This window comes from Oncorhynchus kisutch, linkage group LG19 (genome assembly GCF_002021735.2).
Source record: "Oncorhynchus kisutch isolate 150728-3 linkage group LG19, Okis_V2, whole genome shotgun sequence".
NCBI classification, from domain to species: Eukaryota; Metazoa; Chordata; class Actinopteri; order Salmoniformes; family Salmonidae; genus Oncorhynchus; species Oncorhynchus kisutch.
The window spans coordinates 60,543,377-60,563,791 of NC_034192.2; the positions used below are offsets into that span (position 1 = coordinate 60,543,377).

General features: G+C 46.7%; 1 protein-coding gene across 22 annotated transcripts in view; it reads right to left on the reverse strand.

The window, feature by feature from the left end:
- The window catches only part of tnip1 (TNFAIP3 interacting protein 1), a 52,147-nt gene that overhangs the window by 13,715 nt on the left and 18,017 nt on the right, over positions 1–20,415 (reverse strand). For 4 of the 22 annotated variants that reach the window (XM_031798484.1, XM_031798473.1, XM_031798480.1 and 1 more), the window contains exons 2-9: positions 18,052–18,250; positions 16,344–16,493; positions 14,796–14,881; positions 10,588–10,644; positions 6,917–7,117; positions 4,912–5,006; positions 4,321–4,468; positions 75–176 (exon numbers count right to left, since the gene is read on the reverse strand). In XM_031798484.1, the coding sequence (XP_031654344.1) occupies positions 75–176; positions 4,321–4,468; positions 4,912–5,006; positions 6,917–7,117; positions 10,588–10,644; positions 14,796–14,881; positions 16,344–16,493; positions 18,052–18,214 (1,002 nt within the window). In that variant the 5' untranslated portion in view covers positions 18,215–18,250. Of the gene's footprint in view, positions 1–74; positions 177–4,320; positions 4,469–4,911; positions 5,007–6,916; positions 7,118–10,587; positions 10,645–14,795; positions 14,882–16,343; positions 16,494–18,051; positions 18,251–19,300; positions 19,359–19,859; positions 20,181–20,415 lie in introns of those variants that run through there. The other 18 variants (XM_031798482.1, XM_031798475.1, XM_031798486.1 and 15 more) reach the window with 16 other exon arrangements.

The window sequence follows — 20,415 nt, forward strand, 5'->3', positions numbered from 1 at the left end:
TGTTTTTTTTTTCTCTCACAAAGACCTTTCCACGTGGAAAGAGGACAGCTGATGTAATGTTGAGAGGGACTCACATCTTTCCTCTGCTTCTCTAGAAGCTTGATCTTCTTCTCGTATGCCTCTGGGTCACAGGGCTTGGCTGGGGCTTTCTCCTTCTCTGTGGTATTCCCATTCTGCTGTAGGACAGGGATATAAAAAATGACGATTTTTAAAAAGGAATAATGCACTCAAACTATTTTTGGTTTGTCACCTTGTTGATACATTCCCAAAATGTTTTACTTTTTCATGTCAGCAATCACATTGTCAAGAGACGGCCCAGTCAGGACGTCTATACCAGGCGGTGTCAGAGGAAGGCCCAGTACATCCCCGGGGCCAAGCTTCCTGCCATCCAGGACGTCTATACCAGGCGGTGTCAGAGGAAGGCCCAGTACATCCCCGGGGCCAAGCTTCCTGCCATCCAGGACCTCTATACCAGGCGGTGTCAGAGGAAGGCCCCAAAAAATTGTCAAAGACTCCAGCCACCCAAAGTAATAGACTGTTCTCTCTGCTACCGCAAGGCAAGCGGTACCGGAGCACCAAGTCTAGGTCCAAGAGGCTTCTAAACAGCTTCTCCCACCAAGACATAAGACTCCTGAACACCTATTAAAATGGCAACGAAGACTATTTGCATTGCCTCCGCCCCACCCTCTCTCTTTTACACTGCTGCTACTCTGTTATTATCTATGCATAGACACTTTAATAACTACCTATATGTACATATTACCTCAATTACCTTGACACCAGTGCCCACACACAGACTCTGTACTGGTGCCCCCTGTATATAACCTCCACATTGACTCTGTACCGGTACCCCCTGTATATAACCTCCACATTGACTCTGTACCGGTACCCCCTGTATATAACCTCCACATTGACTCTGTACCGGTACCCCCTGTATATAATTTCCACATTGACTCTGTACCGGTACCCCCCTGTATATAGCCTCCACATTGACTCTGTACCGGTACCCCCTGTATATAGCCTCCACATTGACTCTGTACCGGTACCCCCTGTATATAGCCTCCACATTGACTCTGTACCGGTACCCCCTGTATATAGCCTCCACATTGACTCTGTACCGGTACCCCCTGTATATAGCTTCCACATTGACTCTGTACCGGTACCCCCTGTATATAGCCTCCACATTGACTCTGTACCGGTACCCCCTGTATATAGCCTCCACATTGACTCTGTACCGGTACCCCCTGTATATAGCCTCCACATTGACTCTGTACCGGTACCCCCTGTATATAGCTTCCACATTGACTCTGTACCGGTACCCCCCTGTATATAGCCTCCACATTGACTCTGTACCGGTACCCCCTGTATATAGCCTCCACATTGACTCTGTACCGGTACCCCCTGTATATAGCCTCCACATTGACTCTGTACCCCCTGTATATAGCCTCCACATTGACTCTGTACCGGTACCCCCTGTATATAGCCCCGCTATTGTTATTTACTGCTTACTACTGTTATTTAAAACTGCATTGTTGGTTAAGGGCTTGTAAGTAAGCATTTCACTGTGAGGTCTACCTACACCTGTTGTATTCAGCATTTCACTGTAAGGTCTACTACACCTGTTGTATTCAGCATTTCACTGTAAGGTCTACTACACCTGTTGTATTCAGCATTTCACTGTAAGGTCTACTACACCTGTTGTATTCAGCATTTCACTGTAAGATCTACCTACACCTGTTGTATTCAGCATTTCACTGTAAGGTCTACCTACACCTGTTGTATTCAGCATTTCACTGTAAGATCTACCTACACCTGTTGTATTCAGCATTTCACTCTAAGGTCTACAACTGTTGCATTCGGCGTATGTGACAAATACAATTTGATGTAAGACTTTCAAAATGCAAATGATCACTGGTCACATTACGATGATGCATTTTTCAATACATTTCTTTTAAACATCCTTCACAGAGCCCACTCTGCAACAGGACAGGGCTATGAAACATCCTTCACAGAGCCCACTCTGCAACAGGACAGGGCTATGAAACATCCTTCACAGAGCCCACTCTGCAACAGGACAGGGCTATGAAACATCCTTCACAGAGCCCACTCTGCAACAGGACAGGGCTATGAAACATCCTTCACAGAGCCCACTCTGCAACAGGACAGGGCTATGAAACATCCTTCACAGAGCCCACTCTGCAACAGGACAGGGCTATGAAACATCCTTCACAGAGCCCACTCTGCAACAGGACAGGGCTATGAAACATCCTTCACAGAGCCCACTCTGCAACAGGACTGGGCTATGAAACATCCTTCACAGAGCCCACTCTGCAACAGGACTGGGCTATGAAACATCCTTCACAGAGCCCACTCTGCAACAGGACAGGGCTATGAAACATCATTCACAGAGCCCACTCTGCAACAGGACAGGGCTATGAAACATCCTTCACAGAGCCCACTCTGCAACAGGACTGGGCTATGAAACATCCTTCACAGAGCCCACTCTGCAACAGGACAGGGCTATGAAACATCATTCACAGAGCCCACTCTGCAACAGGACTGGGCTATGAAACATCATTCACAGAGCCCACTCTGCAACAGGACTGGGCTATGAAACATCCTTCACAGAGCCCACTCTGCAACAGGACTGGGCTATGAAACATCCTTCACAGAGCCCACTCTGCAACAGGACAGGGCTATGAAACATCATTCACAGAGCCCACTCTGCAACAGGACAGGGCTATGAAACATCATTCACAGAGCCCACTCTGCAACAGGACTGGGCTATGAAACATCCTTCACAGAGCCCACTCTGCAACAGGACAGGGCTATGAAACATCCTTCACAGAGCCCACTCTGCAACAGGACAGGGCTATGAAACATCCTTCACAGAGCCCACTCTGCAACAGGACAGGGCTATGAAACATCCTTCACAGAGCCCACTCTGCAACAGGACAGGGCTATGAAACATCCTTCACAGAGCCCACTCTGCAACAGGACAGGGCTATGAAACATCATTCAGAGCCCACTCTGCAACAGGACTGGGCTATGAAACATCCTTCACAGAGCCCACTCTGCAACAGGACTGGGCTATGAAACATCATTCACAGAGCCCACTCTGCAACAGGACAGGGCTATGAAACATCATTCACAGAGCCCACTCTGCAACAGGACAGGGCTATGAAACATCATTCACAGAGCCCACTCTGCAACAGGACTGGGCTATGAAACATCCTTCACAGAGCCCACTCTGCAACAGGACAGGGCTATGAAACATCCTTCACAGAGCCCACTCTGCAACAGGACAGGGCTATGAAACATCCTTCACAGAGCCCACTCTGCAACAGGACAGGGCTATGAAACATCCTTCACAGAGCCCACTCTGCAACAGGACAGGGCTATGAAACATCCTTCACAGAGCCCACTCTGCAACAGGACTGGGCTATGAAACATCCTTCACAGAGCCCACTCTGCAACAGGACTGGGCTATGAAACATCCTTCACAGAGCCCACTCTGCAACAGGACAGGGCTATGAAACATCCTTCACAGAGCCCACTCTGCAACAGGACAGGGCTATGAAACATCCTTCACAGAGCCCACTCTGCAACAGGACAGGGCTATGAAACATCCTTCACAGAGCCCACTCTGCAACAGGACTGGGCTATGAAACATCCTTCACAGAGCCCACTCTGCAACAGGACAGGGCTATGAAACATCCTTCACAGAGCCCACTCTGCAACAGGACAGGGCTATGAAACATCCTTCACAGAGCCCACTCTGCAACAGGACAGGGCTATGAAACATCCTTCAGAGCCCACTCTGCAACAGGACAGGGCTATGAAACATCCTTCACAGAGCCCACTCTGCAACAGGACAGGGCTATGAAACATCCTTCACAGAGCCCACTCCTACTACAGATCACCATTTATACATGTCTTGAATAAAACAAAAAAATATATTTTTTTTTTAAATTTTTTTTTTGCAAGAAAGACCTGGGAAGTCGCTATATTCTACACGGACCAATGAGACAATGTGAGAAATATCACACACCAACAGTACAGTAGTACTTGGAAGTACTACAAAGTGATATGAAAATGGGGAAGTCAGTCACATCCTCCTACTGTACAGTACGTGAGGATGAAGTAAACATGTAAACTACTCCACTACTGTGATGCCTGGCAATGGTCTGACTCATACTGACAACACCCAATATGGAAAGTACAGGATTTACTGTAACCTCTCTCTCTCTCTCTCTCAGCTTTTAATAATCTGAAGAAGACAGGTGCCCTTCCATCCATTCTGCCACAGGATTTCCATACCTTCTGTGGTGTGCTGACCTCCATCTTGGATCTAACGCTGGCAGTTTCCTCTTTCACCACGTCTTCTTTGGCTTCTGGCTGCCCCTCGCTCTCTGCCGCGGTCTCTCCTGCTCCCGTTACCAGCTCTTTCAGCTTCAGGTTCTCCTGTCTGCAGTGACCAGACAGTGAAAACAGGTTAGTGTTACTGGGCAGTTAGAGACATCTAGAATATATATCCCAGTGTTTAGTAGAGTAATGTGCAGCTTGGCAGAGCCCCAGGACATCCTCTAGGAAGACCCCACTGAGGTAGGGAGAATATTAGGGCAATTCCTGAATCATCAAAAACGATAGACTTTGACCAACTGTCACTTGACTTGAAGCTCTGTAGTCGCTGGACAGAGAATCATCGTTAAAAAGAAAAGCCCACTCACTGTTTACCGAATAACACCTGTTTATTGCCTTTATTTAAACTCAAACAAAGTCCTAAACTTCACGTGGGAGCAGAAAACAGCCAAGTCAACATTCAGTTTAAATTCACAATAATAAACTCAAACGCCTCCTCTCCCCTGGGGAGCAAGAAGTCCAACTGAATCCACAGAAAATACAACTCACCTCAGTAGTTCCAAGTCTCCGTTTCTGTACTGAAGGTCTTCCTCCATCTTCTTTCTCAGCTCGTTGTTCTCTTGTCTGAGCTGCTCACAAAGAGTCTAGACAAACAGAGGGACACACATTAGTGAGACAGTACTCTCCGCCTGTACCAAGTCACACACCATTCCCCCTGACCGAGGCAGTCCTGTTCGGTTCCTCCACTTCCTTCCCCATCAGATTATATCATATCCACCATCCTCATCGTGGGCACATTGATGATGAGACTTTGGCCTCTCTTCTCCCCACTGTTCCAGCCAATTACTTTAATATTGGCACCATATAGTCACTCACTCTCTGCCCCGATGTCGCACTATAGAAGGGGTTCGGACCGTTACAGCCCCGATGTCGTGCTATAGAAAGGGGTTTGAACCGTTACAGCCCCGATGTCGTGCTATAGAAGGGGTTCGGAACCGTTACAGCCCCGATGTCGTGCTATAGAAGGGGTTCGGACAGGAATGTCTCATTTGTGACCATAACCGCAGTGATTCAAGGATTACCTCAAACAGAGCGAACTGCTTAAGAGACTGACGGTCTGAGTTTGGTAGCGTTCCAGTCCTCCCGGTCATAATAAGCAGCAGAGGACATGGAAATCCTATTACAGCGCCATCTGAAAGTATTCTGACCCCTTGACTTCTTCCACGTTGTACATGGTGGCGGCAGTATCATCCTGTGGGGATGTTTTTCAGCGGGAGGGACAGGCAGACTCAAGCTTGGCACACCTATATTTGAGAAGTTTCTCCCATTCTTCTCTGCAGATCCTCAAGCTCTGTCAGGTTGGGTGAGGAGCATCGCTGCACAGCAGTTTCAGGTCTCTCCAGAGATGTTTGATTGGGTTCAAGTCCGGGGTCTGGATGGTCCACTCATAGACATTAAGAGACTTGTCCTGTAGCCACACCTGCATTGTCTTGGCTGTGTGCATAGGGTCGTTGTCCTGTTGGAAGGTGAACCTTCGCCCCAGTCTGAGCTCTGGAGCAGGTTTTTATCAAGCATCTCTGTACTTTTCTCTGTTCATCTTTCCCTCGATCCGGACTAGTCTCCTAGTCCCTGCTGCTGAGAAACATCCCCACGGCATGATGCTGCCACCACCATGCTTCACTGTAGGGATAGTGCCAGGTTTCCTCCAGATGAGACGCTTGGCATTCAGGCCAAGGACCTTGGTTTCATCAGACCAGATAATCTTGTTTCTCATAGTCTGTCCATGATAAGGCATTACTGACTTCTTGTCATCTACAAGACACCTAGACTACTGCCCAGTTGTGTGGTCATGTGTAGTTTCACCTAGACTACTGCCCAGTTGTGTGGTCATGTGTAGTTTCACCTACACTACTGCCCAGTTGTGTGGTCATGTGCGGCAAAGAAGGACATAGGAAAATTACAGTCGGTCCAGAACAGATCAGCACTGAGATGTAAATGTAGGGCGAATGTCAGTTGCATGCATGTCAAGCTCTCTGGGCTCAAAGTTGAGGAGAGATAGCCTGCATCACTGTTGGTCTTTGTGCGAGATGTCGAAGGAACCAAACTGTCCGTTCAAGCAGTTGGTACACTGTTCCGGGACACTCATCAATACCAAGCCATGCAGCCAGATGGTCCTGTACAGAGGCTGGGAAACAGAGTATTAAATAGAGCCATGACGACATGGAACTCTGCCACTCCAGGTAACTCAAGTTAGCATTGAAACCAGCTTAAAAGAACACTTCACTAAACGACAGGGACTGTCACGTGACATTTAAAAAGGTATATGTATTGTATTTTTTATTATATTGTGCATATTCCTATTTGGACCCCAGGAAGAGTATGGTTTTGCAACATCATTTGGTTCAGCATCGGGAATGACATACAGGTGACATGCTGAATTTCTAGTTTTCAAAATATACCGGTGTGGACACAACCTGTTAATTTCTCTGCCTGCCTAGCCATTTGTCTACCTGCCTGGCTTTCTCCCAATCTGCCCCTTTCCCCTGTCAGTTACCTGTAGGAGGGAGGTCCTCTGCTCGTTCTTCTGGACCTTGGAGGAGAGGTGGTGGAACTCGACGGCCATGCGTCCCAGGTGGGCTAGGAGCTGGTTGGGGTTGGACGCCTCAGCAAAGATACTGAAGGAGCTCTCTAGACGCTGTAGCTGGCTGGTTAACTCTTGGTTCTCCTGAGGAAGCTGTCCTGTTCCTGCACCAGGCTGGAGATCAAATCAAACTTGATTTATATAGCACCTCCAAAACAATACATTTCTAGACAAATATGAAATTAAGATAGATCAAAGAAGAGAGATAAACAATAGTAAAACAACAGAGGACTGTCAGAGCCTCTGTACCACCCTACTGACAGGACAGGACAGTCAGAGCCTCTGTACCACCCTACTGACAGGACAGTCAGAGCCTCTGTACCACCCTACTGACAGGACAGTCAGAGCCTCTGTACCACCCTACTGACAGGACAGTCAGAGCCTCTGTACCACCCTACTGACAGGACAGTCAGAGCCTCTGTACCACCCTACTGACAGGACAGTCAGAGCCTCTGTACCACCCTACTGACAGGACAGTCAGAGCCTCTGTACCACCCTACTGACAGGACTGTCAGAGCCTCTGTACCACCCTACTGACAGGACTGTCAGAGCCTCTGTACCACCCTACTGACAGGACTGTCAGAGCCTCTGTACCACCCTACTGACAGGACTGTCAGAGCCTCTGTACCACCCTACTGACAGGACTGTCAGAGCCTCTGTACCACCCTACTGACAGGACTGTCAGAGCCTCTGTACCACCCTACTGACAGGACAGTCAGAGCCTCTGTACCACCCTACTGACAGGACAGTCAGAGCCTCTGTACCACCCTACTGACAGGACTGTCAGAGCCTCTGTACCACCCTACTGACAGGACTGTCAGAGCCTCTGTACCACCATACTGACAGGACTGTCAGAGCCTCTGTACCACCATACTGACAGGACTGTCAGAGCCTCTGTACCACCATACTGACTGGCTACTAATCAAGTCATGTCAAAACACAACAGATTTCTCTCTCCAGTTTTGTGGATACTAGATGTATAAAAATCCTATCTGAATCATACAGCCTGTAGATAGTCAGTCTCCCTTGTGTGTCAGTCTCAGTCCCACCGTGTCCTATTGACAGGTCATGTAAGTTATGCTCCCTATCCTATAATGCAAAACTCCCTTAAGATTGAGTCAGAGGTGTTGAAACGTTTATAAAAAGCTCAGTGTAGGGAGCTACTGAGTGGGGCAGAAGTCTAAGGCACTGCATTGCATGCAGTAGTGCTAGAGGCGTTACTACGGTCCTGGGTTCATATCCCGGGCTGTGCCACAACCGACCATGGTAGGGAGTCCCATAGGACGGCGCACAATTGTCCCAGCATCGTCCGGGTTAGGGGAGGCTTTGGCCCAGCATCGTCCGGGTTAGGGGAGGGTTTGGCCCAGCATCGTCCGGGTTAGGGGAGGGTTTGGCCCAGCATCGTCCGGGTTAGGGGAGGGTTTGGCCCAGCATCGTCCGGGTTAGGGGAGGGTTTAGCCCAGCATCGTCCGGGTTAGGGGAGGGTTTAGCCCAGCATCGTCCGGGTTAGGGGAGGGTTTGGCCCAGCATCGTCCGGGTTAGGGGAGGGTTTGGCCCAGCATCGTCCGGGTTAGGGGTGGGTTTGGCCGGTGGGGCTTTACTTGGCTCATCACACTCTAGCGACTCCTTGTGGCGGGCCGGGTGCCTGCGGGCTGACCTCAGATGCCAGTTGAACGGTGTTTTCCTTCGACACATTGGTGCGGCTGGCTTCCGGATTAAGCTGGCGGGTGTTAAGGAGCGCGGTTTGCAGGTCATGTTTCGAAGGACGTATGGACTCCACCTTCGCCTCTCCCGAGCCCGTTGGTGAGTTGCAGCGATGACACAAGATTGAACAATTTGGGAGAACGGGGGGGGGGATAAAATACAAAATAAATAAATAAAATAAGAAAAGCTCAGTGTATAGCCTTGAAGAAATACATCCTAGTTTCCTATCCTTTGGGTGATGAGGCATATGTCAGTGACGGTCATATGTCATGTGACTCTATACCACATCTGTCCGGAATATTCTGTGACTGATTATATTCCCTGTCAAGCATTCCCTAACAGCAGGTGTGTGTGTGTGTGTGTGTGTAGTCAGTAATAATCGTGGACATTCCCTGTGCTGACGACTCATGTTGAGCTCCCAGTATTGAGTTAGTTAGCGGTTGACTCAACAAAAAGAGACAGAGAGACAGAGGAGAAGTTCCTGATATGGGAGAAATGACCAGAGAGAACAGAGAACTAAGGAAATGAAACTCGAGGAGCTGCTTCCAAGCTCTTACATTCATCACCAGGTATGTTTTAACTGTGTGGACTAGAAGTTATGACATATACACACACATATATACAGTGCATTTGGAAAGTACTCAGACCCCTTGGGTTTTTTCCACATTTTGTTAGGTTACAGCCTTATTCCTCAAATCAATCTACACACAATATCCCATAATGACAAAGCAAAAACAGGATTGTAGAAATGTTTGCTAATTTATAAAGCAATTAAACTGAAATATCACATTTACTTAAGTATTCAGACTCTTTCTTCCGGTACTTTGTTGAAGCACCTTTGGCAGCGATTACAGCCTCGAGTCTTCTTGAGTATGACGCTACAAGCTTGGCACACGTGTATTTTGGGAGTTTCTCCCATTCTTCTCTGCAGACCCTCTTAAGCTCTGTCAGGTTGGATAGGGAGCGTCGCTGCAAAGCTATTTTCAGGTCTCTCCAGAGATGTTCGATCAGGTTCAAGTCTGGGCTCTGGCTGGGCCACTCAAAGACATTCAGAGACTTGTCCAGAAGCCACTTCAGTGTTGTCTTGGCGGTGTGTTTAGGGTCATTGTCCTGTTGGAAGACGAACCTTCGCCCGCAGTCTAAGGTCCAGAGCAGGTTTTCATCAAGTAGCTTTTCAGACAAGAGAATGTTGTTTCTCTGACGAGTGCCTTCAGTCCGGCCACTCTACCACAAAGGTCTGATTGGTGGAGTGCTCCACCAATCAGACCTTTGTGGTAGAGTGCTGCAGAGATGTGCCTTTCCAAATCATGTCCAATGAATTGAATTTACCACAGGTGGACGCCAATCAAGTTGTAGAAACATCTCAAGGATGATCAATGGAAACAGGATGCACCTGAGCTCAATTTTGAGTCTCATCGCAAAGGGTCTGAATACTTAAGTAAATAACATATTTCTGTTTTTTTAAATAGATTTACAAAAATGTCTAAAATCCTGTTTTCACTTTGTCATTAGGTGGTATTGTGATGTCATTAGGTGGTATTGTGATGTCATTAGGTGGTATTGTGATGTCATTAGGTGGTATTGTGTGTAGATTGCTGAGGATTTTTATTTATTTAATCTATTTCAGAATAAGTCTGTAACCGAAGGCACCGAATATACACATATTACAATCTTGCTGAATGTGATCCTTCTAGACACAGATGCATTGAGTGGTTCTGAATGTAGGCTACACACACACACACACACACACACACACACACACACACACACACCTTTATAGATGAAACTGAATCTATTCCATAAAGAACCTGGATCGTTTCCAAACATCCCATTTGAGCCCCGTTATTGTTAGCTAGCCCCGTGTGAAAAATGGTACTTACCGTCTGGGTATCGGAGGTCTTCTCCATATTCACCACCTCAAACTCTGACAGACCTTCCTAGAAGCACCAAACAGGAAAATGACAAACTGTAAATAGATCCAGACTGAACTTCTGGATGGCATTTTTAATGTCTCTGCGTCCAGTGAGAAGGATAGTTAGAGGTAGTTTGGCGAGCCAATGCTAACTAGCATTAGCGCAACGGCACTGGAAGTCTATGAGAACAGCTAGCATGCTGCGCTAACGCTAGTTAGAAACTTCAAACTACACGTAGAGACATAAAAATGTTATCCACGAGTTCGCCTGACTCCGGGTAAGTAGAAAAAGGGCTTCATGGCAAAAAAAACAACTAACCCTTTAACACTAGAACAGATAAAGCAGCCATTTTGACTGCTCGTGAATTTGATTTATGTCTCTGCCATTTTGTAAGTCATGCCCCGCTCCGTCCTTGATTTTTCCTAAATAAGTCTATAACACGGTGTTAGAATCACAAACAAAACTAGAGTTACAAGCAGTTACAGGAGGGCATTTTTTTATGGTTTTCCCCAGTTGCCCCTACTTCTTCCAACAGTTACAGGAGGGCATTTTTTTATGGTTTTCCCCAGTTGCCCCTACTTCTTCCAACAGTTACAGGAGGGCATTTTTTAATGGTTTTCCCCAGTTGCCCCTACTTCTTCCAACAGTTACAGGAGGGCATTTTTTAATGGTTTTCCCCAGTTGCCCCTACTTCTTCCAACAGTTACAGGAGGGCATTTTTTAATGGTTTTCCCCAGTTGCCCCTACTTCTTCCAACGGTTACAGGAGGTCATTTTTTAATGGTTTTCCCCAGTTGCCCCTACTTCTTCCAACGGTTACAGGAGGTCATTTTTTAATGGTTTTCCCCAGTTGCCCCTACTTCTTCCAACAGTTTTATTTCTTTATTTCACCTTTATTTAACCAGGTAGGCTAGTTGAGAACAAGTTCTCATTTACAACTGCGACCTGGCCAAGATAAAGCACAGCAGTGTCAACAGACAACAACACAGAGTTACACATGGAGTAAAACAATTAACAAGTCAATAACACTGTAGAAAAAAAGAAAAAAAAAAGTCTATATACATTGTGTGCAAAAGGCATGAGGAGGTAGGCGAATAATTACAATTTAGCAGATTAACACTGGAGTGATAAATGATCAGAAGGTCGTGTACAGGTAGAGATACTGGTGTGCAAAAAAGCAGAAAAGTAAATAAATAAAAACAGTATGGGGATGAGGTAGGTAAATTGGGTGGGCTATTTACCGATGGACTATGTACAGCTGCAGTGATCGGTTAGCTGCTCAGATAGCAGATGTTTAAAGTTGGTGAGGGAGATAAGTCTCCAACTTCAGGGATTTTTGCAATTCGTTCCAGTCACAGGCAGCAGAGAACTGGAAGAAAAGGCGGCCAAATGAGGTGTTGGCTTTAGGGATGATCAGTGAGATACACCTGCTGGAGCGCGTGCTATGGGTGGGTGTTGCCATTGTGACCAGTGAACTGAGATACAGTCTAGCCAGACACCTAGGTACTTATAGATGTCCACTTATTCTAAGTCAGAACCATCCAGGGCGGTGATGCTAGTCAGGCGTGCAGGTGCAGGCAGCGAGCGGTTGAAAAGCATGCATTTGGTTTTACTAGCGTTTAAGAGCAGTTGGAGGCCACGGAAGGAGTGTTGTATGGCATTGAAGCTCGTTTGGAGGTTAGATAGCACAGTGTCCAAGGAAGGGCCAGAAGTATACAGAATGGTGTCGTCTGCGTAGAGGTGGATCAGGGAATCGCCCGCAGCAAGAGCAATATCATTGATATATACAGAGAAAAGAGTCGGCCCGAGAATTGAACCCTGTGGCACCCCCATAGAGACTGCCAGAGGACCGGACAACATGCCCTCCGAGGCTACTGAGTCTGCCTATAAGAATATGGTGACTGACAGTAGGGCCTGCTCCGCTACTTCTCCCGACAGTAAACAGGGCCTGCTCCGCTACTTCTCCCGACAGTAAACAGGGCCTGCTCCGCTACTTCTCCCGACAGTAAACAGGGCCTGCTCCGCTACTTCTCCCGACAGTAAACAGGGCCTGCTCCGCTACTTCTCCCGACAGTAAACAGGGCCTGCTCCGCTACTTCTCCCGACAGTAAACAGGGCCTGCTCCGCTACTTCTCCCGACAGTAAACAGGGCCTGCTCCGCTACTTCTCCCGACAGTAAACAGGGCCTGCTCCGCTACTTCTCCCGACAGTAAACAGGGCCTGCTCCGCTACTTCTCCCGACAGTAAACAGGGCCTGCTCCGCTACTTCTCCCGACAGTAAACAGGGCCTGCTCCGCTACTTCTCCCGACAGTAAACAGGGCCTGCTCCGCTACTTCTCCCGACAGTAAACAGGGCCTGCTCCGCTACTTCTCCCGACAGTAAACAGGGCCTGCTCCGCTACTTCTCCCGACAGTAAACAGGGCCTGCTCCGCTACTTCTCCCGACAGTAAACAGGGCCTGCTCCGCTACTTCTCCCGACAGTAAACAGGGCCTGCTCCGCTACTTCTCCCGACAGTAAACAGGGCCTGCTCCGCTACTTCTCCCGACAGTAAACAGGGCCTGCTCCGCTACTTCTCCCGACAGTAAACAGGGCCTGCTCCGCTACTTCTCCCGACAGTAAACAGGGCCTGCTCCGCTACTTCTCCCGACAGTAAACAGGGCCTGCTCCGCTACTTCTCCCGACCGTAAACAGGGCCTGCTCCGCTACTTCTCCCGACAGTAAACAGGGCCTGCTCCATTACTTCTCCCGACAGTAAACAGGGCCTGCTCCATTACTTCTCCCGACAGTAGACAGGGCCTGCTCTATTACTTCTCCCGACAGTAAACAGGGCCTGCTCCGCTACTTCTCCCGACAGTAAACAGGGCCTGCTCCGCTACTTCTCCCGACCGTAAACAGGGCCTGCTCCATTACTTCTCCCGACAGTAAACAGGGCCTGCTCCATTACTTCTCCCGACAGTAAACAGGGCCTGCTCCATTACTTCTCCCGACAGTAAACAGGGCCTGCTCCATTACTTCTCCCGACAGTAAACAGGGCCTGCTCCATTACTTCTCCCGACAGTAAACAGGGCCTGCTCCATTACTTCTCCCGACAGTAAACAGGGCCTGCTCCATTACTTCTCCCGACAGTAAACAGGGCCTGCTCCATTACTTCTCCCGACCGTAAACAGGGCCTGCTCCGCTACTTCTCCCGACCGTAAACAGGGCCTGCTCCGCTACTTCTCCCGACCGTAAACAGGGCCTGCTCCGCTACTTCTCCCGACCGTAAACAGGGCCTGCTCCGCTACTTCTCCCGACAGTAAACAGGGCCTGCTCCGCTACTTCTCCCGACAGTAAACAGGGCCTGCTCCGCTACTTCTCCCGACAGTAAACAGGGCCTGCTCCGCTACTTCTCCCGACAGTAAACAGGGCCTGCTCCGCTACTTCTCCCGACAGTAAACAGGGCCTGCTCTGCTACTTCTCCCGACAGTAAACAGGGCCTGCTCCGCTACATGGACAATTTCTTAACTTCACTGTCATTGGGCCAAAAAGTTTCTTGCAAAGAAAACAAGTCCGGCTGGCACCATGAACAAAGTGAGACGGGAGCTCCCTCCCTCTCTGAACATAAAGCACCTGCACAGCCGTTGTACAACGGTGCTGAAGAATGACCAGTGTAACTAAACCAAACCCCGGCAGTCTAACTAAACCAAACCCCGGCAGTCTAACTAACCCAAACCCCGGCAGTCTAACTAACCCCGGCAGTCTAACTAACCCCGGCAGTCTAACTAACCCCGGCAGTCTAACTAACCCCGGCAGTCTAACTAACCCCGGCAGTCTAACTAACCCCGGCAGTCTAACTAACCCCGGCAGTCTAACTAACCCCGGCAGTCTAACTAACCCCGGCAGTCTAACTAACCCCGGCAGTCTAACTAACCCCGGCAGTCTAACTAACCCTGGCAGTGTAAGACAACAGGACACAAAGAGAGAACCAGAGACTATTGCTACTTTCAGTTAGCCTTTGCTGGAAGCCAGAAACCAGTTGGCACAGACCTAAAAGCACCACCTTGACATGTGAATGTTACGTTTCAGATGTAGGCTAATAAGGCTGTACTTAATGTGCTGGATTGCTCAGCCTGATCAATAACATCTAGAAAATATGAAGTACTCTAAAGCTGTAAAGTAATATCTGTTGACTTACGCTGGGCTGCTCATGATTTAGGGCCTTCCCCGTTGGCTGACTCTCTCTCTGGTCCATACTGGGCTGGCGGTGAAGCTTCCCCTGACCTGAAACAGTCAGGAGTCGCCGTTATACAGGGTTGTTATATAGTCGCAGCACTGTTACAGGGTTGTTATATAGTCACAGCGCTGTTACAGGGTCGTTATATAGTCACAGCGCTGTTATATAGTCACACCACTGTTACAGGGTCGTTATATAGTCGCAGCACTGTTACAGGGTCGTTATAGTCGCACCACTGTTACAGGGTTGTTATATAGTCACACCACAGTTACAGGGTCGTTATATAGTCACACCACTGTTATAGGGTCGTTATATAGTCACACCACTGTTATATAGTCACACCAATGTTACAGGGTCCTTATATATATATATATAGTCGCCCCACTGTTATATAGTCACACCACTGTTACAGGGTTGTTATATAGTCACACCACTGTCACAGCGCTGTTATATAGTCACACCACTGTTACAGGGTCGTTATATAGTCGCAGCACTGTTACAGGGTCGTTATATAGTCACACCACAGTTACAGGGTTGTTATATAGTCACTGCACAGTTACAGGGTTGTTATATAGTCACTGCACAGTTACAGGGTCGTTATATAGTCACAGCGCTGTTATATAGTCACACCACTGTTACAGGGTCATTATATAGTCACACCACTGTTATAGGGTCGTTATATAGTCACACCACTGTTATATAGTCACACCACTGTTACAGGGTCCTTATATATAGTCGCCCCACTGTTATATAGTCACACCACTGTTACAGGGTCGTTATATAGTCACACCACTGTTATATAGTCACTCCACTGCTACAGGGTCGTTATATAGTTAACTGCCTTGTTCAGGGGCAGAATGACAGATTTTTAACTTGTCAGCTCGGGATGCGATCTAGCAACCTTTCGGTTACTGGCTCAACTCGCTAACCACTAGGCTACCTGCCGTTATATGGTCATTATATAGTGTTAGCAACCGCCTATAGAAACCTCAGGAAAAGCTTGCTGTTACAGGTCCAATGCAGCCGTTTTTACCTCAATATTAAATTATTTGGTCAATAAGAAACAAAAATTGTTCCTTAGCAAAGAGCAATTTCTCAAGAAAGAATTTTGCTAGGACTGTCTGGGAGTGGTCTGAGTGGGGAGGGGGAAACTGAAAATGTATTGTTCAGCAGAGAGATTCTTATTGGTCTAATAACAAATGGACTGCATAGTGATGTCACCATGGAAGGCCAAAACTCCATCCAACTAAAACAGGTTGTAATTTCAGCTGGCCTTGTCAAAACAGCTGGCCTTGTCAAAACAGCTGGCCTTGTCAAAACAGCTGGCCTTGTCAAAACAGCTGGCAGACTAAAATGCCATTGTCATATTCACAAAATTATTCCAACTCCTAGTGTAAATATATAGAAAACACAGGATAATCACGTTTTTCACTGCACTGGGCCATTGATGATAACATACGGCTGTAAATAATGAATAATCATGTAAGAAACCCATCTCTGATAGCATACCTTGTGTCTCAGTCTGAACAGGTCCTCCCATACACAGACTGGTAGCGAAGCTGGAGGTAGAAGACTTCAGGGCCTCGTTGTCTCTGACCAGCTCCTCTACACGCTGACGCAACTTAGAAGCCTCCCACTGAGACTCCTCCAACAGGTCTCCTACACACCAAACCATTAGTAACAACCGTATTCACAGCAGTAACAAACTGCTCCTACACACCAGAGACAGCTAGAAACAGCTTGACTTGAAGTAGGCCTAGTCACTTGTTCATTATGGGTTGTGGCATATAGATGAATGTTATTCACAGTCTACATGACCTATAATACGTGATGGATAGACAGTAGCTAGTGTTTCTGATGACTAACAACTAAATCATGCCGACCCTGAGAACATTACTCATTACAGAGAAACGGCACATAACCAAAGAATGGACTACGCCAACACTCACTAGTCCCAAGTCACTACAGAGAAACTCCCTGCAAACACTACAGCACATTCCAAAGAATGGAATCAGGTCTAACCACATTGTTCCTACAAGGCTATGAGAATGGAATATGTAGCTATAATGTATAGGTCACAACACTAATCTAGACAGATGAGTGTGATGAGGGTTGAGGTCCTGGTTGTGTGGGGTATGGTCTCGAGATCCGTCAGATCACATGTAGTTAACCCAGGTCTACTGCTGTACTGTACAATGGCATTGGTACAACGTCACAAGTACCTACTCTAACACAGATATATGGAGGGGGGGGGGGGGGTTGTTTAAAGAGCTGTAGTCTTACATGGAATATAAATCATTTGAAATTGCCCGAACTAAAATCTTAGATAATGTGGTCAAATGCCTGATTACATTCTGTCCACAAGTGATTAGGATCATAATAAAGAGCTGGTGATCTAGACCAGAGAGGTAGTATATATATATCAGATTAGGATCATAATAGAGAGCTGGTGATCTAGACCAGAGAGGTAGTATATATATATATATATATCAGATTAGGATCATAATAAAGAGCTGGTGATCTAGACCAGAGAGGTAGTATATATATCAGATTAGGATCATAATAGAGAGCTGGTGATCTAGACCAGAGAGGTAGTATATATATCAGATTAGGATCATAATAGAGAGCTGGTGATCTAGACCAGAGAGGTAGTATATATATCAGATTAGGATCATAATAGAGAGCTGGTGATCTAGACCAGAGAGGTAGTATATGTATCAGATTAGGATCATAATAAAGAGCTGGTGATCTAGACCAGAGAGGTAGTATATATATCAGATTAGGATCATAATAGAGAGCTGGTGATCTAGACCAGAGAGGTAGTATATATATATATATATATATCAGATTAGGATCATAATAGAGAGCTGGTGATCTAGACCAGAGAGGTAGTATATATATATATATATATATCAGATTAGGATCATAATAAAGAGCTGGTGATCTAGACCAGAGAGGTAGTATATATATCAGATTAGGATCATAATAGAGAGCTGGTGATCTAGACCAGAGAGGTTGTATATATATCAGATTAGGATCATAATAAAGAGCTGGTGATCTAGACCAGAGAGGTAGTATATATATATCAGATTAGGATCATAATAGAGAGCTGGTGATCTAGACCAGAGAGGTAGTATATATATCAGATTAGGATCATAATAAAGAGCTGGTGATCTAGACCAGAGAGGTAGTATATATCACAAAAGCAGGTACGGACCTAAGCTCTTGAGTCCCTTCATCCTCTCTCTGAGCACGCTGTTCTCTTCCAGTAGTAGTCTGTAGCTTCCCCCTCCACCGCTGCTGCCCTCCTCCCTGGCCTCTCTGGGCTTAGCCTCACCCCCGCCTGGGTCGTAGATACGATAGGGCCCTTTTCCTTCCATTGCCACTGATTCACTTACCAGGCATGGTGCTGGGAACTGGAGGAACAACAGAACAGAAACATCAATAGGAAAGAACCAATAGAAAAAGAGAGGCAGAGCTGTGTGGGAGGTTTCAGTTAGGGAATGTGTTTTGACTGTGCTCAGTAACTTCTGTGACAGTATGGGGAACTAGGCTAATGTCATGTTTACCGTTTGTCATGGGAGAACCTATACTTCAGTAGCCAGATCCCAGATCTGTTTTTACCATTACCTCCTTGGCATGGCAATGAGTGACAAGGAGTTAACTAACTGATCTGGGACCAGGCTAAATCAATAGCTATATCACACAAGGCTAAGGGGGAAACTAATAGACATTGAGATGTTTAGCCTGCCATAACAAAATGCATACCACATACATGAGGAAAAGTACTAACCTCATACTGCCTAAGGAGAAGTACTAACCTCATACTGCCTAAGGAGAAGTACTAACCTCATACTGCCTAAGGAGAAGTACTAACCTCATACTGCCTAAGGAGAAGTACTAACCTCATACTGCCTAAGGAGAAGTACTAACCTCATACTGCCTAAGGAGAAGTACTAACCTCATACTGCCTAAGGAGAAGTACTAACCTTATACAGGGGAAGAAGTTTGGTTATATAACAAGCATTGTGTTGGTTCCCCACCCTAAACCATTTACAAAGTAAAGAGGCTTTAACCCCACCATCAAAAGGGGATTTCTGCAAAAGCTATTGAGACACAATCATTTGAATGTGTAACTTACACACACCGATGTGTTCAAGTCATTGAGTGATAAGAAGGATGTAACAATGCCACACTGGAGAATGCCCGGCAGAAAAATGACCATGCAATATTTAAACTGAACTTCCAGCCAGACAGATGAGAAACAAAGACATTGTACAGTAACCAGATGATTTGAAAGACCCTTGCTAGTGCAGTTGACATCCGATGCAAAATATAATAATGAAATGAAAGACAAGACATTCTTTTAGAAAACGTCATCATTCAAACCAATTGAAGCTGGATGTTGTCATGAGATGTGATGACATCAACCTCACGTTACAACACCACATCATCATCCAACTCACTCTGGCGTCTTTTCGGCCTCTCTTTCTTTCTTCGTTCATTATTGATTAGAAGAAACGGCTAAAGTGTCCAGTCCAGAAAATATAAAGGTCCCTGATTAGATGACAAGCGAGAACAACATCTGTCGCGGTTCAGTAGTTAGTAGCGACATCCGACTGTTACACTAGTTTAGTTAATGTTAATGACTAGCATGAAGCTAACTAACGTTAGTCATCAGTTGCTATATGCTAGGATGTTGGAAAACCGTCAGCTAACAAGTAGGGCATCAGACTGTTTAGCAAGCTAACATTATGCTTACTTGAACGATAGCTAATTCATATTATCCGTTAGCTAGCTATCTGTCAAAGTATTTCTACAAGATAACCTGGCTAACCCGTTAGCTGATTGTCATGCAAATACTAGCTAACATGACAGATTATATCTTACAGATAACTAACTAACGTTAACTAGCCATTTGCTACGCATCAAAACCAGTGTGTTTCCTGATAACGTAGCTAGCCAGCTTTAAATTAATTTCATGGTAACCAAAGAACAAAGAGATCGTTGGCTTGTGTTAGCTACCTTTCTGCTTCAGTGGCTCCTTCGATTTGCCCAGACAACCAATTGCGGAAGTGGTCTCTGCTGTAACCTGGGAAAGTCCACCTCGCTCTCGTCTGATGTAAACAGCTGTGGTTGACAACCGGGCCGACCAATGCAGACGCTTGACACAGACTGGTGTAATATTTAAAGAGACAGTGCAGGGTTTTGCTCCAAACCTTGGTAATGTAGGGATTGGGACTGCACGATTACAGTCAGAGTAAGGCTTTGACCGGTTACCTTCTACCACCAGGGGCCTGTTGCACAAAAGTAGAATTAAGACATCCGGGATAAATGACTCAGCTGAGCTCAATGAAGCCAAAACATGTGCGTCCAGGCTTAATTGGTTGCAAAGACCAAGCCAGGATGAGCAGACACGGATTCATTAAGCCAGGTGAAACCAATCCTGGATAGGTGCGCGCTCACGGCTCACTCAAATAGACCCCGCCACAGATCACAGATTAACTGATTTACCATGGCAACTAGAGCCGCGTACTTTTCCCCGTCGGAAGCACAAATCCTCATGGAGGCATACGAAGAG